Source organism: Agelaius phoeniceus, chromosome 12 (genome assembly GCF_051311805.1).
Source record: "Agelaius phoeniceus isolate bAgePho1 chromosome 12, bAgePho1.hap1, whole genome shotgun sequence".
Classification (NCBI taxonomy): Eukaryota; Metazoa; Chordata; class Aves; order Passeriformes; family Icteridae; genus Agelaius; species Agelaius phoeniceus.
This window is the reverse complement of record NC_135276.1, coordinates 20834262-20859234: the sequence shown is the minus strand read 5'-3', so window position 1 is coordinate 20859234 and position 24973 is coordinate 20834262. Positions and strand designations below refer to the sequence as shown.

The following is a 24973-nucleotide window of genomic DNA, read 5'->3' as shown; positions in this document are numbered from 1 at the left end:
CGGACAAAACAAACACGAAGCACATCTGCTTATCTTACTTTCCTTTTTTTTTTTTTTTTTTCCTTTTTTTAGTCGATTTTTTTTTTTCCCCGACCGCAAAAAGCGGAACCCGGGGGGCTGCGGGGCCCGTGCTGAGCCCGGACAACTCGTGTCAGCGGCGGGAGCGGCGGGCGCGGTGCCGGCGGGCGGCGCTGGGGCCGCGCCGGCCCCGCGGGTGGGGGGCGGGCGGTGCCGCTTTATAAAGCGGCGGGCGCGGGGCGGGGGCAGCGCCTCGGAGCGCCGCGGGACCGGGCAGCGGCATCGGCACCGGGGCCTGCCCAGCCCCGGCGGGGCGGAACGGCTCGGAGCGGCTCGGGCCGGGCCCCCCCGCCGCGGCGGCCGGGCGGGATGAAGCGGCGGGGGCTCTGCGAGGGGCTCTACTGGCTGCTGCTGCCGCTCGCCCTGCTGGCCGGTGAGTGCGGGGATCCCCCGGAGCCGACCGGCTGCGACCCCCGCCCCTGGGGAGGGTGGCTCGGGGGCTGTCGCCGCTCGCCGGCGGCTGCGGGCGCGGGGCTGTCCCGGCACGTGGGGCGGGAAGCGCCGGGAAGCCGGGGGCGAGCGGGTCCCTGCGCGCAGGAACCGGGGCCGGGATCCCGGAGCCGCCGGTGGTGCCGGGGGTCGGTGCCGGGACGGGCGGACCCCCGAGACCCCGCGGCTCCAGCCGTGACCGAGCGCACCGGCGGGGAGCGCTGCCGCTTTCTCCGGGCGGGACGGGGTGTGCGTGTCCCCCCCGTCCCCCGACAGCTGTCCGGGGTGCAGGTGGCCCCGCCGGGTCACGGCCGTGTCGCCACGGCCGCTGTGCTGCTGGGGGCGAGGAGCTCGCTCCGGCCGCGGTGGGCGATGCCCGGGGGTGGCAGCGCCCATCCTGTCCCCATGCCCGGGTGGATCCGGTGCCCACCCCGGCCCCCGTGGCTCTGCGGTCCCCGGGCTGCCACCAGCCCGTTCCCAGCACTGTCGGCCTTTGATGGCAGCTGTGCCACCCACCGAGGCAACCGGCTGGCCACCGGCCTGGAAAATCCCCGTGTCCCGGGACGCGCAGGACAAGAATCGGCTCTTTGAAGCCCGCCTGCTCCGGAGCCTCTTCGGGAACGCTGCGTTTGCGTAGACGCAAAGGAAAAACCTCCTTATAGCGAGGATTGTCCAAGGGGCTCCTTGTGCCGGGGCTGTTTGCCACCGACACCGGGCTCGCACCGGCCGTGCTGGGGGGCCGGGGAGCTCTGGAGTGGCTTTTGGGGGGCCCTAGAAGGACTTTTGGGACGCTGTCACCTGGAGAGAGAGGGACACGCTCCCGGCCAAGGGAGGCACGTCCAGCCGAGCCAGCCCCGTTCCCAGCCGCGTTTTGGGGAGCGGGGTTGGGTTTCGGGGTGCTGGCAGCGGGCGCAGCCTCGCTGGCGGAGGAAGTCGGTGACTCTTGAAAAAGCTGCTTTTCCTTTGGTTTGCTGGGGCAGTGACTCAGAGCATCGCGCAGGATGTCAGGAGGTTAATTATAACCCAGCCCAGCCCGGGCTGCCCGAGGGGGCTGCGCTGCCCGGGCCGGGGCGCGGGAGCTGCCGGGTGCATCCCATGGGTGCCCGGGGCGACACGTGGCCTCCGGGCCAGCCTCCCGCGGGGCCCTCCTGCTCCAAATAACGCTGATTTACCCCCAGATCCTGCCGGCTTGCTGCCCCTGCCCCCTGCTCCAGCACGGGATGTGCTGGGGACCGCGGGTCCCCCACAGCTGGGGACACTGGTGGCCTTGCCGTGCCCCCCATCCCCGCGGAGCTTGTAGGTGGCTTGTTTAAATTTGGGGCCCCGCTTGGGCGGGGACTCCGTCCTGCTCCAGCTGATTGCCGAGGGGGGGTGACTCAGCAGCGCCCGGGGGGCTCGCAGGAGCAGCCGGGGGAAACTGAGGCACGGGGGGTGTGGCTCGTCCCGCCGCACCTGGCTGGGAGGGTTTGCCCCGCAGCACGGCCCTTCCTTCCCGGGCAGCTTGGCTCTCCCCGAACGTCCGCAGGATGTTTGCTCGGGGCTCCCGGCCAGCTCGGGGCCAGTGGAGCCGCAGGGCTCGGGTCCCGTGGCTCGGGGCAGCCCCCCCGGCTGGCACAGCCCTTGGGGGGTCCCGGCCGTGTCCCCACCTCGGCTCCGTCCTGCCTGCTGGGATTCTGGGCTGCTGTGGGGGGCACAGCACATCCCCCCAAAGGGGGGACCGGGCACCCCCAGTGCCAGTCCTGGCCACGCTGATCCCTGGCTCCGTGGGCAGAGGTGATGGGTGAGGGTGGCACCCCCTCCCCGTGGGGCTGGGGTCCCCCCGAACCCCCAGGTGTGGGGACACAGCCCCCCCTGCCCGCTCAGGGTGCTGGGGGGTCCCTGGGGCTGGAGCCCAGCTGGGTGGCAGCGTGGGCTGCAGCAGCTGCCTCCTGCGGTCAGGTGCTTTTTATAAAACCCAGGGAAATAGAATAGAGAAGGAAAAAAAACCTATTTAAAAAAAATAAAAAAAAAAAGGCAGAGCCGCTCTCAGAGCTGTCTCCAAGAGCAATAACTGCTGCTTCCTCCCGGGCAGGGGGAGGGGATGGCATGAGAGGATAGGATGGGATGGAGGTGCAGGGCCCAGGTGCCCAGGACGGAGCCCCCACAGCCCCACTGAGGTGGGGGACACTGTGAGGGGCTCCCCAGGCGTGCAGTGGGTCCCCTTTGGGTAATGACAGCAGGGTTTGGCACCCCTGGCACTGCCATGTGGCAGCCACGGTGATGATGGGAGCGTTGGTGGCCCTGGGAATGTGTGTCCTCACATGTCCCAGCGCTGAGCCTGCAGCTCCGGGAGCCCTGTGGCACGGGCTGTGCCCTCCTGGCGGGTGCCACTGTGTGACACTGGTCCCCTGAGCTCCCTGGCACGAGCTCCTGGCTCCCAGCTGGGCTTTGCCAGGCTGGGGCACCGCTGGCACCCGGCCCAGAGCCCTCCTGGGGCATCTCCTGCGGCATTCCCGGGAGCGGGGTCGGGAGCTGGCGGGATGAACTTTCCACAAAAACAGGATATGGAGGGTGAGCCGGTGGGGCTGCTCTTTCCTGGAAAGAGGGGCTGGGAATGTGCTGCTGGGCGGCTCTGCTTGCCCAAGGGCTTGTGGCTTTGGGGCTGCTGGGATTTTGGGACGGGGAGAGTCCCAGTGACGGGATTTTGGGATGGGGAGAGTCCCAGTGACGGGATTTTGGGACGGGGAGAGTCCCAGTGACGGGATTTTGGGACGGGGAGAGCCACGCTGATGGGATTTTGGGATGAGGCCTCTGGGTTCCTCACCCACCCTCTGGTTTGCAGCCAGCGGGTGCAGAGTCGAGCCCTGGGAGCAAAGTGACACCTTGGGGACCCTGCCAGGGTCCTTGGGGTCCCCAGCTGGGGCTGCTGATCTGGGAGGCAGCTTGGCAGGGCTGCCTGGCCCCAGCAGCAGGTAACGGGGCCGTGTGAGGGAGCAGGGCAGGAATTAAAGAGCTCTGCTAATTAACCCTGAGCGGCCGCAGGTGCCGAGTGGATGCATGGTGATGCTGCAGGGCTGCTGTGCGGGGCTCCCCCAGCTCTGGGGGGCCTGGGAACCCCCTTTCCCCATTCAGCTGGGAATGGATCCATGCTGGAAGCTGCCTGGGTGTGGGATGGTGCCTGCTGTGCAGGGAGGGGGCTGTGCCAGACCCCAAATCTCTTGCCAGCCCAGTGCCTTGGGAAAGGCCTTGGTGCCCACTCCTCCTGGCTGCCCCCACTTTGCCGGGGGTGCCCAGTGACCCCAATCCCCTCCCACGGGGAGATTCAATTAAGGCTGGCGTGGAGGAGCCCCGGCACATCCCGCCCAGCTCCCCAGCGCTGTAATTTACCCTCCTCCCGGCTCATTAATGTCGTTAATATTTCACGTGCTGCCGGTGCCGGGGAGCTGCTCCGGGGTCACAGGGCTGGGCAGGCAGGCAGGAATTGGGGTGCCAGTCCGGGATACCTGGCTTAGGGGACGAGGTGAGTGCCCGGACACAGCCGGGGTGTGGTGGGTGAGGGCAGTGCCCGGGGAGGGGGCTGTGGGTGCCACGGTGCTGCACCCGCCCCCAGCCGGCTGCTGGAGGGTGGCTTTGCTCGGCTTTGCTCTCCCCACACGCCAAACTGGTTTTTCCTCCCTGAGCCTGCACTTTCCCCGCTGTCAGCACTGTGGGGAACCGGTTCCCTCCGAGCACCCACGCACCGGGCACGGCACGCCCGCTGCAGCCGGGGGAGCGGGGGGTGCCCGGCCGGGCTCCGGGGGTGCCCCCGGACCCGAGGGTGCCCCCAAACCCGGCTGTCACCTGTCACCACCTCCCTGCCCTCCTTTTCCATCCCGCTGGAAGCCATCGAGCGCTCCCGGTGATGCCCGAGGGGTGCAGGGGGAGCCACCAAGCAGAGGCTCCTGGGGGTGCTGGTGGCACCAAATGTTGGGGTCGGCAGGCGGGTACCCCCCAGTGCCCAGCACGGTCCGTGCTCTCAGTGGAGCTGCCAGCCGTGCCCTCGGTGCCACCAGCACCGGGAGGTGGCCGTGGCAGGGCCGGGGGCTCAGGCGGGGCTGGGTGACCCCGGGGTGGGCACGGGGGTGGGTGGCACAGGGGACAGGGGGGCCCTGCCCGGCTCCCACGGCAGCCGTGGCAGCAGCAGCGTCTCGCCCCCGTGCCGGGAAGGCTCCTCTCGGCTGGAATATTTGCTCCATGAGATCATCCTGTGCCGAAACAGCCAGGAACAGCCAGGAGCCCTCGGCAGCGGCTGCGGGAGGTGACGCGTCCCGGCCCGGGGTCACCGCGGGGAGGTGGCCGCTGGTGACGGTCCCGCTGCCCCCCAGCCCAGGCTGTGCCTCGCAGCCTTGGGGACACCGGGACACCGGAGCTGGTTGTGGGACGTGTCCCGGGGTGCTCCCTCTGTGCCCTGCTGTCCCCGGGGCCGTGCCGTGTCCCCATCCCCAGGATGTGTTGTCCCATTGAAACCTCGTAAACACAGGAAGGGCCGTGCCGGGCTGCGGTGCTGAGCACGTCCCTGGCACCCGGCCGGGCTCCCCTCACCCCCCCCAGTGCCACGGGGGCAGAGTTGAGCCCCCCCTGTGTCACCCCCCCCTGTGTCACCCCCCCCTGTGTCACCCCCCCCTGTGTCACCCCCCCCTGTGTCACCCCCCCCTGTGTCACCCCCCCCTGTGTCACCCCCCCCTGTGTCACCCCCCTGTGTCACCCCCCCTGTGTCACCCCCTTCTGCCAAGGGGAGCAGCTCCTGCCCCGGGTCACCAACAGCAATTCCCTGGGGCTGTCCCCTCCCTGGGCTGTCCCAAAGGGACCCCCCCATGCTGGTGGGATGTGTCCCCCTGGTCTACAGCAGAGGGGATGGGGACAGCTCCTGGACAGCAGGGTGACAAAGCTCACTGCCTTGTCCCCAGCTGGGCACCGATCCTGGGCTGTCCCGGGGTGTCCCAGGCCAGTGCCCTGTCCCCAGGCACCGATCCTGGGCTGTCCCACTGGTGCTGCCCATCCCCGTGGCCTCAGGGCTGCCCTGGGTGCTCCCAGCCCCTGCCTGTGCATTTGCTGGTGTCTGTCACTGTCGCAGGGGTGACAGGAACGCTGAGTCCCCAGCCGGGGTGGCAGGTGCCTTCCCACGTCCCTGTCCCCGTGTCTGTCCCCATTGCTGTCCCCACAGGGCGCTGGCTCCTCCGGCAGTTTGTGCCTGCAAACAAGCTGTAATTTAGGGCTAAAAATAAGTGAGGGGGAAGGTGCTGGGCTGGTGGCACACCCAGAGCAGGGCTGGGGACAGGTGCTGTGCCAGCCCTGCAGGGGTCACGGCTGAGGTCCCAGCCTGGCCTGGGGTCCCTGCACTGCTCAGCCTGCTTTGGTGGGAATGATTGGAAATGCTGCAGATTTTTCTCATGGCTCTTCTTCCCCTGTCACCCCATGTGTATGGGACCTCTGGTGTCCCCTCTGGTCCTTGTCACCCGCGTGGGTCCCCAGGAGTGGCACAGCCTGAGGTCCTGCCTGTGTCCCTCTTTCTGATGGCACTGTTTTGGGGCTTGACCCCCTTGTCTTACCTGAGCCCAGCACCACCTGGCATTTTGGGGTGCCTCTCTTTTGGGGATCCCCAAGGTGGGGGGGTGCAGCTGTGAGCCCTCCCTGTGCCCCATCCCTGTCCCTAACCCTGTCCCTCTGTCCCCAGCCTGCCTGTTCCGCTACAATGTGCTGTCCCTGGTGTACCTGCTCTTCCTGCTGCTCCTGCCCTGGTTCCCGGGGCCCTCCTCACGCTTCTCCACAGGTAAGGGGGCACGGGGGACAGGGGGTGGGCACAGGGCACAGGGGAGCTGCCACCCCCTCCCACGGGCACCTTGGCTGTGGTTTCACCCCGGCCGGGCAGCGTGGCTCCTGTGGAGCCTCTCTCTGTTAATTATAGCCCAGGGGGGCTATTAATAGCCCTGCTGCTCCACAAGGGCTGGTTTGGAGCCTTTTTAACCCAAAACCTCAGGGCTGGGCAGTGAGGCGCACCACGAGCAGCCCCTCCACCCTGCCCAGGGCACTGGGGTGTGTGGTGGCCTCAGGGGTCACCCCCACCCTATGGGGCAGGTGCCCCTGGCCCCCCTGTGCCCAGCTTTGAGCCCACCCCCAGCGCCTGGCACAGCCACAGATAAAAGCTTTGCCCTCTGAATATTTCATGGGCTCCACGGCCCCGCATCCCGGCACTGCCCAGAGCCTTTGCCTGGATTTACAGGAAAAAACAAGAGGAGGGAAAGCTCACAGCTGTGGTGGGCTCGCTGCCCACCCCACCCCTGGCCAGGAAAATGGGCACAGGGCCCAGGGAACCGGCTGGAATGGGGGGAGAGCCAGGTGGTGGAAGGGCTGAGGGGGTTTGGAGGGGGGGGGAACCCCTGGAGCCCCCCCATGGGGTGTTCCAGAAGGAATGGGGACCCTGGAACTCTCACATGGGAACTTCCAGCAGAGATAGGGACCCTGGAGCCCTCCCACAGGGTGTTCCAGCAGGAATGGGGACCCTGGAGCTTTTCCATGGGATGTTCCAGCAGGGATGGGGACCCTGGAGCTCTTCCCTGGGATATTCCAGCAGGGATGGGGATGCTGACTGCCCCTCAGGGTGGTCCCAGGCCAGCAGGGCCATGGGGGGTGGTCCTGGGCTTTGGCTCTTGGGGTGCCCTCGGGCTGTGCTGGGTGAGGGCAGAGCCCTGGTGGGATCCTGACCCTGGGGCAGAGCCCTGGGCTCTCTGGGCTCCCTTCCCAGCTCTCCCTGAGGGCCCTGCTGGGGTTCCTGATGTCCTTGGCTGGTGGGTGACAGCTTTGCCTGTGTCACAGGTCACAGCAGCCGCATCCTCAAAGCTCTGCTGGGGATCAGCATCCTCTTCCTCCTTGCCCACCTGGTTTTCCAGATATGCCTGTACACACTGCCTGCCCTGGACCAGCTGCTGGGGCCCAGCTGTGAGTAGGGGGTGCCCACACCCACCTCCACCCACCCACAGCCCTGCTCCCTGTGCTGCCCTGGGGCTGCACCCTCAAGCTGGTGCCATGGAACCCATCCTGGGGGCTGCTGAGGCTCTGCAGGGTCCCAGCCCCGTGCCACCTCTGGGGGCACCTTGTGCCATGCTGGGTGCCACTGCCCTGGGCACACAGCCCATCCTGCCATGGATGGGGGTGCTCTCCCCGTGCTGGGGGGTGCTCAGTGCCTGCCCTGCAGGGTCTGCCCCTCTCAGTGCCCCCCTCCTCCCCACAGGCAGCTCCTGGGAGGTCTTTGCTCGGCACATTGGGGTCACCAGGTAAGGGCACCCTCACCTGTGGGGCTGGGGGCTGGCAGGGGCCGGGGGGGGTCACCCCTGAGCCCTCCCCTGCCCTGCTGTCCCCCCAGGCTGGACTTGAGTGACATTCCCAACTCGGTGCGGCTGGTGGCACCCGACGTTGGCATCCTGCTGGTCTCGTCCCTGTCCCTGTGCCTGTGCCGCCGCCTCAGCCCTGCCCCTGCCACCTCCAGAGGGAATCCCGGGTCCCTGGAGTCCTCTGAGTGGGTGAGAGCCACCCCCACTGCCATGGGGACATCCCACCATCCACATCCCACCGGGTCCCTGTCTGTGGCTGGTCCCTGTCCCTTCCCTGGGCACAGACTGGGGCTTGGCACGGGGACATCCCCAGTGCTTGGGAACCCAGTTTGGGGCAGTTTTGGCCAGATTGGAGTCATTGTCACACAGCTTAGGGTGACTCAGCCATGGAGGAGTGTCTGTGTTTGCTCTGGCATTGCCACAGGGATTGTGGCAAACAGCTGGGACTGTGAGGTGTGCAGTTAATGGGGTGGGCAGTTGTGGGGGTGGGCAGTTGTGGGGGTGGCAGCTGTGGGATGGGCAGTTATGGGGTGCAGGCCCCAGCTGGAACTCGCTGGTGCAGGGCTGGGTGCTGTGCCATGCCGTGCCATGCTGTGCCGTGCCAGCCCCACCTGGCAGTGCCAGCAGCTCCTGGGGACACCGTGCTTGTGGCACCTGGGCAGACACAGCCCCGGTGGCTCCGCAGCAGCCCCGGCTGTAACCCGAGCACTGCAGGCACGGATGCCTTTGCCGTGAGCCCGGGAGGGAGCCTGGAAAAAAGCTCAGTGCTGGGAGCTCCCGGAGCCAAGGCAAACAGCGGCCCCGAGGAGGCAAAGCTCTCCCGGCGGCTGCCAGAGCAGCGCGGCCAGGTGCCGGGCACTGAGCCCTCCGCAGACAGGGGAAACTGAGGCACGGAGCTCAGAGGCACGGAGCTCAGAGGCACGGAGCTCAGAGCACGCTGTTGTCCCCGGCAGAGGGACGAGAAGGACGTGGGGTGGCAGCGGCGGGCACAGAGGGACACGCGGCTGCGGAGCCGCCTGCGGGACAAGGCTCATTCCCTGCTCTGGGAGGCTGGCAAGGGCCTGGCCTTCCTCCTGCTGGCCCTGGCAGGTGCGTGTGTGTCACCCTCGTGACAATGACATGGGGACAGGCGGGAGGCAGTGCTGTAGGAAGAGTAAAGCAGGCTTTATTTCAGAGAACCACGTGGTTTTTATAGAGCGATACGATGGGTTCTGTTTGGTTGGTTAATTAACAAAAACATCCTTCTCACACGCTGTTCTTGAGAAGAACAGAAAGGAAAAGTAGAAAAACACTACTTGCAGATTGTTTGTACTTAACAAGTTATCACATCTTTACAACTCCCTAAAAATTCCCACAAGCCTCTGTAAGAAATGCTGGTTGTTTCTCTGTGCCATGGCATCGCCAGGTGGGCACAGCCTGGGGGCACACGGTGGGTGAGCTGCTGGGGAGGGTGCTTGGTGCCAAGTGGAGATGCTCGTCCAGGGTGGTTGTGATGCTCAGTCCAAGGGAAAGCATGCTTGGTGCATCAGGGGAGGGTTTTCCATCCAAGCTCAGTGCAGGCAGGGAGGGATGCTTGGTCCAGAGGGGAAAACAGTGCAAGGAGAAGGGAGCTTGGTATAAGGGGAGAGAATGTTCAATCCCAGGGAGAAATCTCAGCCCAGGGGAGAGCTGCTCGCTCTGAGGGTCAAATGCTTGATCTGGGGAGGGAGGGGATGCTCAGTGCAGGGAGGGAGCATGCTCATTCCAGGCAGGAGTGATGCATGGTCTGAGGATGGATTTAGAGTCCAAAGGGGAAAAGCTTGGACCAAGAGGAAGGAGATGCTTGGTTCAAGGTGGAAAACTGTCCAAGGGGAAGGGATGCTTGCTCTGAGGAGGAATGCTGGGTCCAGTGGGGTGCTCTCAGTGGGATGGGGGGTTCAGTGGGATGCTGCTCGGTGCAGGGGCTGCTGGGCTGTGCACTGACCGCCCGTGGGGCGCTGCTCCCCAGGGATCACCCTGCCCTCCGCCTCCTCCAGCGTCTACTTCCTGCTCTTCATGGGGCTGTGCACGTGGTGGGCCTGTCACCTCCCCTCCAGCCACCAGGCCTTCAACGTCCTCTGCGTCCTCGTTGGCATCTACAGCGCCTGCCACCTGCTGTGCCTCTATGCCTACCAGACCCCCTTCGTGCAGGGGGTGTTCCCACCCCCCACCATCTGGGCACGGTGAGTCCCAGGAGGGAGGGGAGGGAGCTGTGCTGGGTGAGCTGCCCCATCCCACCCTGGGGAAGGCACCCAGAGCATCCCTCTGGTGCCAGCACGGGGATGGCAGCCTGGCTCCTGGTGCCAGCACAGGGATGGCAGCCTGGCTCCTGCTCCTGGCTGGGGGTTGATGCCAGCTCGTCTGTCCCCGCAGGGTGTTTGGCTTCAAGGACATCATCCTGTACCACAACTGCTCGCAGCCCAACATCCTGGACCTCAACAACAGCCACCCCTGGCCTGTCTACGCCAACCCTGGCATCCTGCTCCTGCTCTACTACACCTTGGCCACCCTGGTGAAGCTGCGCCGGCGGGAGATCAAGGTGAGGGGCTGCAGGATTGAGCCACACCCCAGTGGTGACAGCGGTGACAATGGTGACAATGTGCCCGGCTGTGACTGCCCTGGCCCTGCTGCAAGGCGGGGGGGGCAGTGGGTGCCCACGGTGTGGGGTGCCTGGGCAGGGGGCTGGGGCATGTCCTGCTCCCCAGTGGTGGCAGTGGTGCCCTGAGCTGGCTCCTGCCCCTTGCAGAGAACTGTGGCACCGGCACGGCCGCGCCCGAGGGACCTGGTGGAGCTGGAGAGCTGGCCCCAGGACACTCCCCAGGTGGCTGAGGACACCAAGGTGGGTTTGGGGGGGCTGTGCAGGGAATGGGTGCGGGATGGGGGTGCCAGGGTGGGCTCTGAGCCCTCTCTACCCTCAGCCCATGCTGTGCCCCAACACCGGGAAACCGAGTGCCAGCACCGAGAACTGCACCGTGCACGTCTTGAACACACGTAAGCCTGACCCCAGCCCCTCCCCAAACCCTGCCTGGGTCCTGGGGCTGCTTTGTGCTCCCCTTCCCCAAACCCTGCCTGGATCCTGGGGGTGCTTTGTGCTCCCCTTCCCCAAACCCTTCCTGGATCCTGGGGGTGCTTTGTGCTCCCCTTCCCCAAACCCTGCCTGGATCCCGGGTCCCTCACGCTCCCTCTCCCCATGCCAGGCAGGAGGCATCCGGCGGCGTGGCTGCCCCTGCACACCTTGGGCCACCTCCTCATGAAGCAGAGCTACGTGGCTGCCCTCATTGCCATGATGGTAAAGAGCTGGGAGGGGACATGGCCCTGGGCAGGGGACACAGCCATGGGCAGGGGACACAGCCACGGTGGGGTCACCTCGTGGGCCCAGCCCTCACCCTCCCTGCCCGCAGGTGTGGAGCATCACGTACCACAGTTGGCTGACCTTCGTGCTGCTGCTGTGGGCGTGCCTGATCTGGACGGTGCGGAGCCGCCGGCACTTTGCCATGCTGTGCTCGCCCTTCCTGGTGCTCTACGCCATCGCCCTGTGCAGCCTGCAGTACGTCTGGGCCATGGACGTGGCCCCCGAGCTGCCCACCCGCATCAGCTTCGTGGAGCTGCAGCAGCTGGGGCTGGTGCACCCGCAGTACCCCTGCATGGCGCTGGGGGCCAAGGTGAGTGTGGCACTGTGGCATTGTGGCACTGCCCTGCGCTGCCAGCGCCCCGCTGTCCCCGCTCACCGCCTGTCCCCGCAGCTCCTGTTCACCCTCACCTTCTGGATGCTGCTGCGGGGGTTCGTTAGCGAGAAGGTGCTAACGAGGAGGGCCCCGGCCACGCCGCTCCTGGAGGTGTCTGTCACGGATACAGGTGAGGGCTCCTGGTGTCACTGTGCCTGTGGGGGGGACCTGTGTGCCTGCCCAGCCCCTGCAGCCCCTCCGTGCCCCACAGAAACCAGCCAGATGCGGGACGTGCTGCAGAAGCTGGGGGAGGTGCTGAGGGATTTCTTCGCCAAGTTCTGGATCTGCGTCTGCGCTGTCAAGTTCATCGTGGTGACCTTCGCCGGCCGCCTCGTCCTCTACAAGATCGTCTACATGCTCCTCCTGCTCCTCTGCCTCATGCTGTTCCAGGTGGAGGGGCTGGGCACCCCTGGGGACCCATGCCATCGCCGGGGTGGCCCTGCTGATGTCCCTGTCCCCGCAGGTGTACTACAGCCTGTGGCGCAAGGTGCTCAAGGGCTTCTGGTGGCTGGTGGTGGCCTACACCATGCTGGTGCTCATCGCCACCTACACCTACCAGTTTGAGGACTTCCCCATGTACTGGAGGAACATTACAGGGCTCAATGATGACCAGTGAGTGTCCCCTACCTGCTGTGGGGTCCCTGCTGGCACCAGGGCATGGCCAAGGGCTGGGGAAACTGAGGCACGGAGCAGGTTGGGGTTGATCCCCAGTGTGGGGGGCTCAGTGCCTGGTTGGCATGGGATGGATGAGACCCCGTGCTGACCCTCCTCTCTCCACCCAGGCTGAGTGACGTGGGCCTGCAGCAGTTCAGCGTCTCCAAGCTCTTCTCCAGCATCCTTGTGATGGGTTTCTTCCTGCTGGCCTGCATCCTCCAGCTCCACTACTTCCACGAGCCCTTCATGCGCATCACTGACCTGCAGCACATCCGGCCCCCATCTCTGACCTCTGACCACATCCCCAGGTAGGACCCATTGCTGGGTGACCCCCCCTGCACCCCGAGCCCCCTGTCCCTGCTCTGACCCCCTCCCCACAGGTCTGAGGAGCTGCATGGGAGCCGCCTGCTGCGGGATGCAGCCGCTTCCGAGACCGCCCAGTCCCGAGACTCTGACACAGCGTCCCTGGGTACGGGGCAGGGATGGGGCACAGGCTGGGAGGGGTGTCCTGCAAGCCAGGAGGGACCTGGGAGGGCAGGGAGGTGGATTTGGGTTGATATCTGGGCAGGGAGGTGGATTTGGGTTGATGTCCGAGTGTGGGAGGGTAGGGAGATGGACTGGGGCAAGCCTGGAAGAGCCTTTTGGGGTATGGGTTGGGGTGTCCTTCAAGTCTGGGAGGGTGTGGGGAAGGACTGGGATGTTCTCTGAGCCAGGAATGGGCGGGAGGGCATGGGGGTGGATTGGGGTGTCCTGAAAGCCAGGGTGGGACCACCGTAGTGCAGGGATTCATTGGGGTCTCCTCCAAGTCTGGAGGGATGCAGGGATGGATGGGGATGCCCTCTGAGCTAGGAGGAGGCTGGAGGTTGCAGGCATGGGTTGGGTTGTTCTCCAGGTGTGGGGGGATGTGGGAATGGATTGGGGAGGATACAGGGGAGGGGTTGGGGTGTCCTCAGAGCCAGCGAGGCTGCAGGGGTGTCCATGAGGGTCCACGTCCCACAGCATCCAACAAATGGGGGCTGGTGCTGGAGCGCCTGGTGGTGCTGGGCCGCACCTTCTCGGACAAGATGACACGGAGTGAGGTCTTCGTGAGGCGCCTGCTGGAGCTCCACGTCGTCAAGTTGGTGGCTGTCTATGCTGTCTGGGTGGCCCTGGAGGAGGTACCCCTGGGGGCGTGGGGTTGGGGGGCTCAGCTGGGCCCCCTGAGGTGCTGACACGGCCTCTGGCCCAGGTCTCGGTGATGAACTTCTTGCTGGTGCTGCTGTGGACCTTGGCCGTGCCCTACTGCCGCTTCCGCCACATGGCCTCGTGCCTCTCCACCGTCTGGACCTGCATCATCATCGTCTGCAAGATGCTCTACCAGCTCGAGGTCGTGGACCCCCACGAGTACTTCAGCAACTGCACCCAGGTGTGCCCAGCAGGGCTGGTTCTTGGGGGGCTCCCTGGCTGGAGGGGGGGCTGAGGGGCACTGACCATCCCCTGGTGCTCCCCTCTGCAGCCCCTCCCCAACGGCACCAACCTGACCCCAGAGGAGCTGGGCAACTCCACGCTGTACCGTGGCCCCGTGGACCCTGCCAACTGGTTCGGCATCCGCAAGGGCTTCCCCAACTGGGGATACGTCAAGGTGGGCACGGGGACACTGTGGGCACCACCTGGAGGGGGTTCTTAGCTTCACACCGTGGTCCTGAGCATCTCTTCTGAGGACCTGGGGAGATGCTGCTTATGGGGACCACCATGTGGGGGGATTGCTGGTGTCACCCTGTGGTCCTCAGCATCTCTTCTGAGAACCTGGGGAGGTGCTGCTTATGAGGACCATCCCGTGGGGGGATTGCTGGTGTCACCCCGTGGTCCTGAGCGTGCCCTGTTCCCCCAGAACCACCTGCAGGTGCTGCTGCTGCTGGTGTTTGAGGCCGTGGTGTACCGGCGCCAGCAGTACCACCGCAAGCAGCACCAGCTGGTGGCCCCTGTCACCGAGACCGTGTTTGAGGACATCTCCCGCGAGCACCTCGACCTCAGCCTCGTCAGCTGCGCCAAATACTTCATCAACTACTTCTACTACAAGTTTGGCTTGGAGGTGGGAGCACCCCTTGTGTGGACTGGGGTCCCAGCGCTGGCAGCATTCCCAGTGCTGAGCCTTGCACCCCCTGCACCCCCAGATCTGCTTCCTGATGATGGTGAACGTGATCGGGCAGAGGATGAACTTCCTGGTGATCCTGCACGGCTGCTGGCTCGTGGTGATGCTGACGCGGCGGCGGCGCGCGGCCATCGCCCGCCTCTGGCCCAAGTACTGCCTCTTCCTCGTCATCTTCTTCCTCTACCAGTACCTGCTGTGCCTGGGCATGCCGCCCGCCCTCTGCATAGGTAAGGGGCACCTTGCCTTTCTGTGGGAAGGGGCTGCAGGAGAGGCCCTGGCACTGATGGTGCCCCCTGCCCCCCCAGACTATCCGTGGCGCTGGAGCCATGCCATTCCCCTCAACTCGGCCCTCGTCAAGTGGCTCTACCTGCCCGACTTCTTCCAGGCTCCCAAATCCACCAACCTCATCAGTGAGTAGCCCCCTGCCCATGGGGTGCCCCCTACTCCAGCCCCTGGCAGTCCCCTGCTCATGGGGTGACGCAGCCCATGGCAGCCCCCTGGCCCCCCTGCTGCAGCCCCTGGCACCTCTGTGCCCATGGGGTGCCCTGTCACCCTATTCCAGCCCCTGTCCCAACCTCTGGGACCTCCCCAGCCATCCTTTGGGTCCAAGAGGGGGGAAGGACAGACAGGAGGGGTGGAGGAGCTTTAAGAACCCCACTCCTTTGGGGGTAGAGCTTAAATCGCACACACCCCATTGGAGAAGGAGTCATGGCAAACCCCACCCTTTTTTGGGGTACCTTAATTGTTTTCCCAACCCTTTTTGGGGTCCTTAATTGTTTTCCCACCCCTTTTTGGGAAAAGAAGGGGTCTGGAGAGACCCACACTTGGTTAAAGAAGGGGTGGGGCCGGGAAAAGCCGCACCTGCCTGGAGGGAACTACTGAACATCCTGCCCAGGATGGGGGTGCCCCACGCCGGGGGAAAGGTTTGGGGGGTATCAGCATTCGGGGGGGCTGTGGCCCGGGCTGAGCTGTGCTCCCCCAGACGATTTCCTGCTGCTGCTGTGCGCGGCCCAGCAGTGGCGCGTCTTCGAGGCCGAGCGCTCCGAGCCCTGGCTGTGGGCGGCCGGCGACAACTCGGACCGGCTGGACCGCGAGCAGGACCACCACAACCCCACCCCAAACTTCATCTACTGCAAGTGGGTGCCCCCAGCACTGCACCCCCAGCGGGGCTGGGCCGCGGGAATGGGATCCCCACTGTGGGCAGTGAATGGGGGGGGGCTCCTCTGGGATGGGACCCCTTGGGGTGTGGACGCACAATGGAATCCCAGCCTTGCAATTCCAACCTTGGGATGCCAAATTCTGGGGTTTGGACAGGATGGGCTTCCCCCCTGGGATGGAACCCTTTGGGGTAGGGACAAGATGAGATCCCACCTTTGGACAGCAGATCCCCTGGGTGTGGGTGGGATGGGACCTTCGGGCAGTGGGACCTGCTGGGCTGGGATCCTCTAGAATGGGATTGGAACCCTTTTGGGCCAGGGTCCCTTTGGACATGACCACCCTGATGGCTGGAGCAGGGACACCCTGAGGCTCTTCTGGAAGGAGATGAGGTGGTCCAGGACACCCCTGGTGATGGTGCTGGACCCTCACAGGCTTTGTGCCATAAACTGGGACAAAAGCCTTTGTCCCCCATGACAGGGCTGGCTGGGGGGACTGGGACTGTGCTGGGAAGGGACAAGGCCCCTGCTCTGACCACCCCCTCCACAGGTCCTACCTGGACATGGCGAAGGTGGTGGTGTTCCACTACCTCTTCTGGGTGGTCCTGGTGGTGGTTTTCATCACCGGGACCAACCGCATCAGCCTCTTTGGGCTGGGCTACGTGCTGGCCTGCTTCTACCTGCTGCTCTCGGGCACCGCCATGCTGCGCAAGCCGGCCCGCGCCCGCCTGGCGCTCTGGGACTGCCTCATCCTCTACAACATCGCCGTCATCATCTCCAAAAACATGCTCTCGGTGCGTGGTGAGCCACCCACGGGCCTCTCCTTGGGTCACCCTGTGCTGTAAATCAAAGGGGAGACAATGATGCATCTGACTCCATTGATATCAGAGGGCTAATTAATTACTTTATTATACTATGCTAGATACATTTCATCTAAACTGAATCTGCCAAGCACTCACTCTGCACGCACCTGCTCACACTGCCCAGAATCTCATGGCTGTCACCACACACACACACACACTTGGCCCTGATAGGCTAAGGAAACAAAACACCATCACTTTGGATAAATAACCTTCATATTGCATTCTACTTTGGCACAACACAGGCACAGCAAGTGATAAGAATTGCGTTTTCCCTTTCTCTGAGGTTCAGAGAATGTGAATCTCAGAAATCCTCGGGAAGAATTGTGCCTTGCTTTTCTCTGTGAGGAGAAATGTGGCAACAACCCTGGCTGTCCCCTGGGGTGGTGACAGAGCCGTGTGTGCCCTCTCTGCCCACAGCTCCTGTCCTGCGTCTTCGTGCAGCAAATGCAGAGCAGGTTCTGCTGGGTCATCCAGCTCTTCAGCCTCGTCTGCACCGTCAAGGGCTACTACAACCGTGAGTTGCTGCTCTGGGGGTGATCTGGGGGGCTTGGGGCTGCAAGCTTGGGCTGCTGCCTGACCTGCCTGCACCTCTGCCTGCCAGCCAAGGCGATGCACAAGGACCACGACTGCACGCTGCCCATCGAGGAGGCCGGCATCATGTGGGACAGCATCTGCTTCTTCTTCCTCCTGCTCCAGCGCCGCATCTTCCTCAGCTCCTACTACCTGCACGTCATGTGGGACCTCCGAGCCTCTGCCCTGCAGGCTTCCAGGTGGGATTGGGGTCCTGGAGGGTCCCCATGGGTGCTGGGGACCCCCCTGACCCTCCGCTGTCCCTGTCCCCCAGGGGTGTGGCACTGTTCAAGGCCAGCATCATGAAGAGCCTGCGCTCGCACCGGCAAGCCGAGAAGAAGTCGCTGGACCAGCTGAAGCGGCAGTGAGTGGGTTTTGGGGGGCACTGGGACCCCTCTCCCTGCACCTTGGGACACCCCTGAGTGAGGGGTGCCCCTGGGGGGGGAGCAGGCTCTGCAGCACCCTCTGCCTCCAGGATGGAGCGGATCCGAGCCAAGCAGCAGAAATACCACCAGGAGCGCGCCACCAGCACGGAGCAGGAAGGGGCCAGAGCAGGTGAGAGCCGGGGGGTCCCTCCCGTGTCCCCAACCCCTCTCTGGACACACGGGTGGCACCGTGGCTCTTCGCTGACGCCCATCCTGGTGGAGCCCCGTGGAGCATTGTGGTGACCCCTCCCGTGCTGAGTCCCCCCAGGCAGGGTGGGTGCCCTGAGCAGGGCCCTTCTCAGCCCCCTCTCAGCCCCCTTTGCCATCCCACAGCTCCCGGTGGCCCGGCAGACCCGTCCCGGCAGAGGGAGCGGTGGTGGCGGCCATGGTTAGACCATGCTACAGGTACAGCCCCGGCACGGGGCCATAACAGGGCTCAGCCCTTGGAGAGGTGCCTCTGCTGGGACCACTGACACCTGCACTGACACCTGCAGGGACACTGCAAAGACACTGCACTAACACCTGCAGGGACACTGCACTAACACCTAACACCTGCAGGGACACTGCACTGACACCTGCAGGGACACTGCACTGACACCTGCAGGGACACTGCTCGGCCAGGGGACACCCTGCGTGTCCCCTGTCCCCAGGCTCGGCCTCAGAGCACTAACCACAGCTTCTCTGCTCCCCAGCACTAACAGGATGTTGGACTGGGGGTGCCAGGCTGGGTTTGGGGTCACTGACATCGGTCACCTCTGAACGCTGATGCCGCTTTGGGGACGTGGCAGTTGAGTTGTTGGATTTGATGTCCCCATGGGTGTCCTCGGTGCCAGGCGGTGCCCTGGGAGATGGCAGCAGGGACAGCGTGGGGTGTGACACCCCTGCCATGGCCCTGGCCGTGCTGTGACACCCTGTGCCCCCTGGCAGTGCTGCATTCCGGGGAATACTTCCTCTTCGAGTCGGACAGTGAGGAGGAGGAGGAGGTGCAGGAGGAGCCACGGCCAGGGAGGCTGAGCGCCTTCCAGGTGAGCAGGGCTGGGGGACTGCAGAGCAGCCCGAGGGCTGGCAGCGTCCCCAGGCTGCTGATGGCCCCTGTCCCCCTCCAGCTCGCCTACCAGGCCTGGGTGACCAACACCAGGACGGTGCTGCGGCAGCAGGAGCAGCCTGAGCAGCCACAGCCACCCAGCACTGAGAGCACTGCAGGTGTGTGTGACACCCCAAAATAGGGCTGGGGGGACAGCAGGGGACACAGCCCTGCCTGGTGCCCACTGTGTGCCCTGGCAGGGCGCCCCCAGTGTGTGTGGGGGATCGCTGGTGGCTACAGTGGGGTTTGGCACAGGCTGTGCAGCTTTGCTGCCCACCCTGGTTGTTAAGGTGGATGTGGGGGGACAGGGGATGGGGTGGTGGACGGGAGAGCCCCAGAAATGATGTTCATCCTTCCTTGGGGTCTGACCCTCAAGGAGACGGTGCAAGGAGAGGGGTGGAGGCTGCCCAGGCGGCTGAAGGCCGGGAGGAAGAGAACGTGGAAAGATCTGGTAGGTGGGCAGCAGGACTGCAGTGCCGGGGGGATGCTGGGGGGGTCTGGGTGGGCACGGGTGACCCTCCAGCCCTCTCCTTGCCCTGGCAGAGCGCAGCAACGTCTTGCAGCGGGCACTGAGCACGCTGAGGTTCCTGTGGCTGCTGTGCCAGGCCCTGGTGGACGGGCTGACCCAGTGGCTGGACACCCAGACCCGGGAGCACACAGACATGTCCCAGGTGCTGTGCCTCGAGAGGTTTGTCATGGCAGAGCGGCTGGCCAAGGTGAGCCCGGGGGGACACCGGGGCACGGGGGGTGGCAGCCCACGGGGGTGGCACTGACGTCCTGCCTGCCCCAGGGAGAGCAGATCAACGAGGAGGAGTTCCCCAATGAGTTGTACGAGCTGCCACCAGAGGAGCTCCTGCAGGAGCCCAGCCCGCCCGGCTCCCTGGCTGCGGTGTCCCTCATCCGCGCTTCCAGGCAGGTGCATAGATACCCCCGAGGGGACCCCTGGCAGTGCCACAGGCAGGGCAGGGGGCTCACCCCCGTCCCTCTGTCATGCCCAGCAGGTACCTAAGAGCTGCCCCTTCTTCTGGCAGCCAGGAGCAGGGGATAAGCGTGGAGGATGTGGCTGATGCCCAGCAGTTCCTGGCCGTTCCCCAGCAGCGCAGGCGGACTGCCAGTGAGCTCCTCAGGAGCAGGTGGACGTGGGGACAGGGGACATGGGGGCAGCAGGATGGGGACGGGGGGCAGCCGGGGGGCTCACCCCAGCCCTGCATCCTACAGGAGGTTGTGTGTCGCCGAGCTGGAGGAGTCACAACGGTTCTACCAATCCCACAACCGGTTCCTGAAGCTGCTGCTGGCCGGGTACCGCTTCGGCACCGGCCACTCCGAGCTGCTCTGTTACTTCACCATTGTCCTCAACAACATGGTCACTGGCTCCGTCATCTCCCTCTTCCTGCCCATCCTCATCTTCCTCTGGGCCATGCTTTCCAACCCCCGGCCCACCAAGCGCTTCTGGATGACCGCCATCATCTTCACCGAGGTGGGCAGGGGGTGGCCAGTGACGGGACGATGCCACCCGGCCTCTGCTGCCACCCACTGACCCCAGCATCCCCACAGATGACGGTGGTGGTGAAATACCTTTTCCAGTTTGGCTTCTTTCCCTGGAACGGCTACATCACCCTGCTGCGCAATGAGGGCAAGCCCTTCTTCCCACCACGCATCATTGGCTTGGAGAAGTCCATCCACTACATCAAGTATGACCTCCTGCAGCTCCTGGCCCTCTTCTTCCATCGCTCCCTGCTGCTGGTGAGCCCTGGGCCGTGGGTGGGCATTTGGGGGGAGCTGGAGCTGCTCCTGGGGGCTCCAGGCAGAACCCAGCAGGTGCTGGGTGGCTCTGCCGTGGTTTCCCACCAGTGCTGGTGGGAGTTGATGCTGCAGGATGATTCTGGGAGTGAGGTGTGTGGGGCTGGGGACCAGCAGGACCCCTGACCGTGTCCCTCTGCAGTCCTATGGGCTGTGGGACCAGGAGAAGATGACGGATGAGAAGCAGCAGAGCGAGGAAGGGGAGAAGCCGGAGGAAGCCGTGTCCCCACCATCGGCGGTGGCTGAGGAAGGGCTGGAGAGTCCAGCCCAGCCAGGAGCACTGGGAGCAGCCACGGGGCTGGAGCTGGAGCCAGAGGGCGAATCTGTGGAGCAGGAAGAGGAGAATGAGGCCACACAGCTCCGCTTCAGGAGGAAGCAGGGGAGGAAGACAATGGAGGTGGTTCAAGTGGAAGGTGAGCACGAGTTCCCAACCCTCGTGTCCTGCTGAGGAGCAAAGCTGCCACCCCCAGGGTGCTGGGGTCGGGCAGGATGTGGCCCTGCAGGACCCTGGCTGTCACCCACGCTGTGCCTCACTTCAAGGGGGTGAGGAGGAGGAAGAGGCGGAGGTGTCAGAAGAGAGCCACGCTCACAGGAAGCTGAAGGCGTTTGGCTTGCGGGTCAAGGGCTTCTTCCTCACCATGTGAGTTGTGGGGGTGCTGGTTGGGGTGGGGGCTGTGGGGTGCAGTCCCTGTCACCTGTCCCCTGTGTCCTGTGTCCCCTGTCCCTGCAGGGCACACGATGTGTACCAGCCAGTGTGCGAGTTCTGCCGGGACATCATGGACACGCAGAGCCGTGCAGCCACCGACGTCTACGCCTACATGTTCCTGGCTGACGTGGTCGGCTTCATCATCATCGTCTTCGGCTTCTGGGCCTTTGGGGTGAGCAGGGAGTCCCACAGGGCCCTGACTGTCCTGCCTCCACCACGGGGTGAGGCTGGGCTGGGTCCTGACCTCTCCTGCCCCCCAGAAATACACGGCGGCTGCCGATATCACCTCCTCGCTGCTGGAAAACCAAGTGCCAGAGGCTTTCCTGTTCATGCTGCTCTTCCAGTTCAGCACCATGGTCATCGACCGCGCGCTCTACCTCCGCAAGAGCGTGCTGGGCAAGCTCGTCTTCCAGGTCATCCTGGTCTTCGGCATCCACATCTGGATGTTCTTCATCCTGCCCTACGTCACCCAAAGGCACGTCCCAAAGGATTCCCCGCCACAGCACGGTGTGGCACCTTGGTGTCCCCCAGCCCACGCGGTGGCCCAGGCTGGTGGCTGAAGGGTGGTGACACGTCCCTCCCACAGGTTGTTCCGCCACAACACGGTGGCCCAGCTGTGGTACTTTGTGAAGTGCATCTACTTTGGACTGTCGGCCTACCAGATCCGCTGTGGCTACCCCACCCGCATCCTGGGCAACTTCCTCACCAAGAAATACAACCACCTCAACCTCTTCCTCTTCCAGGGGTAGGGCACGGGGCCACAGGGAGCACCGGGCACGCCGAGGGTGCCGTACCACTGCCCTGTCCCTGTGTGCCCCCCAGGTTCCGCCTCGTGCCCTTCCTGGTGGAGCTGCGGGCCGTCATGGACTGGGTGTGGACGGACACCACGCTGTCCCTCTCTGACTGGATGTGTGTGGAGGACATCTACGCCAACATCTTCATCATCAAGTGCAGCCGGGAGACTGAGAAGGTACAGCCCCTATGCCAGGAAGGGTCCTTCACTAAACCCCTCTTGGGCGTTTGTTGGGGTCCCCCTGAGCCCACCCTACACTGTGCACTGTCTCCCCCCACCCCAGAAATACCCCCAGCCCAAGGGGCAGAAGAAGAAGAAGGTGGTGAAGTACGGCATGGGCGGCCTCATCATCCTCTTCCTCGTGGGCATCATCTGGTTCCCTCTGCTCTTCATGTCCCTGGTGCGCTCTGTGGTGGGCATCATCAACCACCCCATCGATGTCACCGTCACCCTCAAGCTGGGGGGGTACGAGGTGAGGATGTGGGGGTGGCCCTTGGGCTGCCCAGAGGGGACACCAGGGTGCCCTGCCTGGCTGATGTCCCCCTGTCCCCCTCCTCAGCCTCTGTTCAGCACGAGCTCTCAGCAGCAATACATCCAGCCCTTCAGCTACGAGGACTACGAGGAACTCACCAAAGAGTTTGAGAGCGAGCTGGTAAATCCCCACCCCAAAAAATCCCTGCTGGCTGCCCGGGGCAGGGGCTGGCAGAGCCCCCAGGGCAGGGGCTGAGCTGTGTCCCCCTCGGTGGCAGTTGGCCATGCAGTTCATCAGCCTCTACGACGTGGAGGACATCGTGACCGCCCGCATCGAGGGCAGCTCGGGCTCGCTCTGGGGCATCAGCCCCCCCAGCCGCGAGCAGATGCGGCTGGAGCTGCAGAACGGCTCCTCTGACATCACCCTGCACCTCAGCTGGATCTTCCAGAGGTACCTCGGGCACGGCCAGGGAGGAGCCAGCCCTGCCTGCACCCCCCTGCCCACACTGAGCCTCTCGTGCCCGCAGGGACCTGAGCAAGGGGGGCACGGTGGAGAACGCCTACGGCAAACACAGCACAGACCTGGACCCCGGCACGCCCGAGCGCCTGCAGCTGGCCCAGCTGCTGGCTGGCACCAGGACTGAGCCCGTGTGAGTGTCCCCTGAGGGGGTGGCCGGACCCCTGGGCTCAGTGGGATGGTGTAACCCCCCCATCACTCCGCTTTCTTGCAGGGCATTGCAAAACCTCTTCCCCAAATACATCCGGGCATCCACTGGCCTCGAAGCTGAACCCATCGAGCAGCTGCTGCCAGGTAGGTCCCAACATGTCCCCCACAAGAAAACCAGCACTGGGTGCCACCTCTCTGAAGACAGGGAGGACATGAGTCCCAGTGTGTCCCTCCCTAAGGCATCAGCACTGGGAGCACACCTGATGGTGCCAGCCCCTTGGACAGCGAGGACGCGAGCCCCGCTGTGTCGCTCCCACCCAAAATCTGTCCTCAAGAGCACAGCAGCCACTGTGCCGTGCCCTCACGGTGTCACCCTCTGCAGATGGCGAGGAGAACTACCTGGACGTGGAGTTGCAGCTGAAACAGGAGCGCAGGGGCTCTGGCCCTGGTGAGCACTTTGTGGAGTGGTGGGTGCTGAGGCAGAAGGACGCCCCACCCAAGGCTGGCAACATCCTCCCCATGGTCATCTTCAACGACAAAGTCAGCCCCCCCAGCCTGGGCTTCCTGGCTGGCTACGGGTAGGTGGAGGGTGCCAGGGTGAGGGGGGATCCGGAGGCATTGGAATTAAATACCAGTATAGCCAGATGGGACGTGCCTGGGCTCGTCTGGCCCTTGCTGCTTGACCAAAGGCAGCAGCTGTGGTGGACTCACCCCAGAGACACCTTTGGCTGGCTGGATGTGTGGTGGATTCACCTCAGAGACACCTTTGGCTGGCTGGATGCTGCACCTGGGTGCCTGGGACAAGCCCAGGCTTGCAGGAGCTCAGGTTTCCCTCTGTGGAGAAGCTTTAAGGTGATGGTGAAGGAAAGGAGTCGGTTCTGATGGAGGGTTTGGATCCAGAGCTTTATTCTGGCCCTCAGGCCTCTGAATGCAGCACCAGCTCCAACAGAACTCCCCGAGCCCGTGGTTGCTGTTCCTTTGAACCCCGGGGAGAGGGGCAGGGAAGGGGTAGGGAGCCACCAACCGGGTACAGGAGGGGAGGGACAAAGGGACAAAGGACAGCTGGATGGCCCAATGCCCCCCAGGGCTGAGAGGCATCTTTTGGACTCTGCCAATCACACGAAGCCCTTTCTGGAATGCCAAGATGGACGGACAGCACTCAGCAGGGGCAAGGGAGGGGAAGGGAGAGGTGATTGGCACACCCAGGGAAAGAACTGGGATACCTGAGCCAGGCTATGACATCAGACCGCAACACGGAGGGAATGGCTGTGGTGGGATTCAGGATGTGCTCCCCTCTTGCAGGATCATGGGGCTCTATGTGTCCGTCGTGCTGGTGATTGGCAAGTTCGTGCGGGGCTTCTTCAGCGAGGTCTCGCACTCCATCATGTTCGAGGAGCTGCCCTACGTGGATCGCATCCTGAAGCTGTGCCAGGACATCTTCCTGGTGCGGGAGACGGGCGAGCTGGAGCTGGAGGAGGAGCTCTACGCCAAGCTCATCTTCCTCTACCGCTCGCCCGAGACCATGATCAAGTGGACGCGGGAGAAGGAATAAGGGGAAGGGGCTGCACCCCCCTCCCCTGGCAGGGACATCACCGCCAATGCCTTAACCAGCCCCCCCGGCTGGGGCTGCGTCCCGGCCCGGGAGGCACTGGGAGCTGGGGTTCTGGGCACTCCCTGGAGGGAGGATTTTTTCTGGATGTTTTTCTTACATTGCTTTGAAGCCGTCCGATGTGCACAGACCACGTTGTGCCTTCCCGGGGAGGGGGGACAGGAGGTGGCCCCCCCACCCCACCCCACCCACTGGGCACCCCTGGCTGCCAGGTGGGGATGGGGGGGTCAAGAGCCAGCCCGTGCCCCCTCCCTGCGGGCCCCAGCCCTGCTCCAGAACCAGGTTGAACTCAAGCAATAGCCCCCCCCCACCCCAGCTCCAGGATGGGGGTCCTGGGTTGTGGCCCCCCACGTTTGAGGAGGTCTGGCAGCCCCAGTTGGACTTTAGACACTTGTGACTTTGGGTTTGTTTTTTTTTTTTTTTTTTTAATAATTCAAATGTTTTATTTAT

At 64.4% G+C, this 24973-nt stretch overlaps 1 protein-coding gene across 7 annotated transcripts; it reads left to right on the top strand.

The window, feature by feature from the left end:
• Positions 1 to 286: 286 nt before the first annotated feature.
• On the top strand, positions 287 to 24972 carry PIEZO1 (piezo type mechanosensitive ion channel component 1 (Er blood group)). Of its 7 annotated transcripts, none has more exons than XM_077185201.1 (51): positions 287 to 451; positions 6200 to 6295; positions 7339 to 7461; positions 7754 to 7796; positions 7886 to 8042; positions 8807 to 8942; positions 9841 to 10054; positions 10245 to 10410; positions 10618 to 10710; positions 10790 to 10862; positions 11069 to 11160; positions 11273 to 11533; positions 11615 to 11726; positions 11808 to 11986; positions 12060 to 12208; positions 12379 to 12558; positions 12631 to 12719; positions 13250 to 13407; positions 13479 to 13655; positions 13746 to 13871; positions 14121 to 14321; positions 14404 to 14608; positions 14687 to 14791; positions 15364 to 15517; positions 16086 to 16329; positions 16816 to 16912; positions 17000 to 17168; positions 17243 to 17332; positions 17444 to 17523; positions 17727 to 17798; positions 18321 to 18418; positions 18500 to 18596; positions 18854 to 18928; positions 19021 to 19193; positions 19268 to 19389; positions 19476 to 19610; positions 19696 to 19954; positions 20062 to 20220; positions 20420 to 20690; positions 20818 to 20917; positions 21008 to 21155; positions 21244 to 21458; positions 21570 to 21728; positions 21806 to 21953; positions 22060 to 22248; positions 22336 to 22428; positions 22526 to 22698; positions 22775 to 22897; positions 22979 to 23058; positions 23297 to 23492; positions 24217 to 24972. In XM_077185201.1, exons 1-51 carry the CDS (start codon positions 388 to 390, stop codon positions 24464 to 24466), a joined length of 7368 nt encoding a protein of 2455 aa, XP_077041316.1. In that variant the 5' UTR covers positions 287 to 387; the 3' UTR covers positions 24467 to 24972. The 7 variants fall into 7 exon arrangements, with proteins under 7 accessions (XP_077041316.1, XP_054496459.2, XP_054496456.2 ...); XM_054640484.2 differs by having other exon boundaries at positions 18857 to 18928; positions 20032 to 20220; positions 24217 to 24971; XM_054640481.2 differs by having other exon boundaries at positions 20032 to 20220; positions 24217 to 24971.
• Position 24973: the final 1 nt, after the last annotated feature.

What these genes read in the sequence shown, in the direction of transcription:
- PIEZO1 (XM_054640481.2), top strand. Translation starts at nt 388, where the DNA reads ATGAAGCGGCGGGGGCTCTGCGAGGGGCTCTACTGGCTGCTGCTGCCG. An exon ending in CCAGCTGCTGGGGCCCAGCT is followed by an intron (nt 7,462 to 7,753) that starts GTGAGTAGGGGG and finishes TCCTCCCCACAG; the next exon opens with GCAGCTCCTGGGAGGTCTTT. An exon ending in ATGGTTAGACCATGCTACAG is followed by an intron (nt 17,799 to 18,320) that starts GTACAGCCCCGG and finishes GCCCCCTGGCAG; the next exon opens with TGCTGCATTCCGGGGAATAC.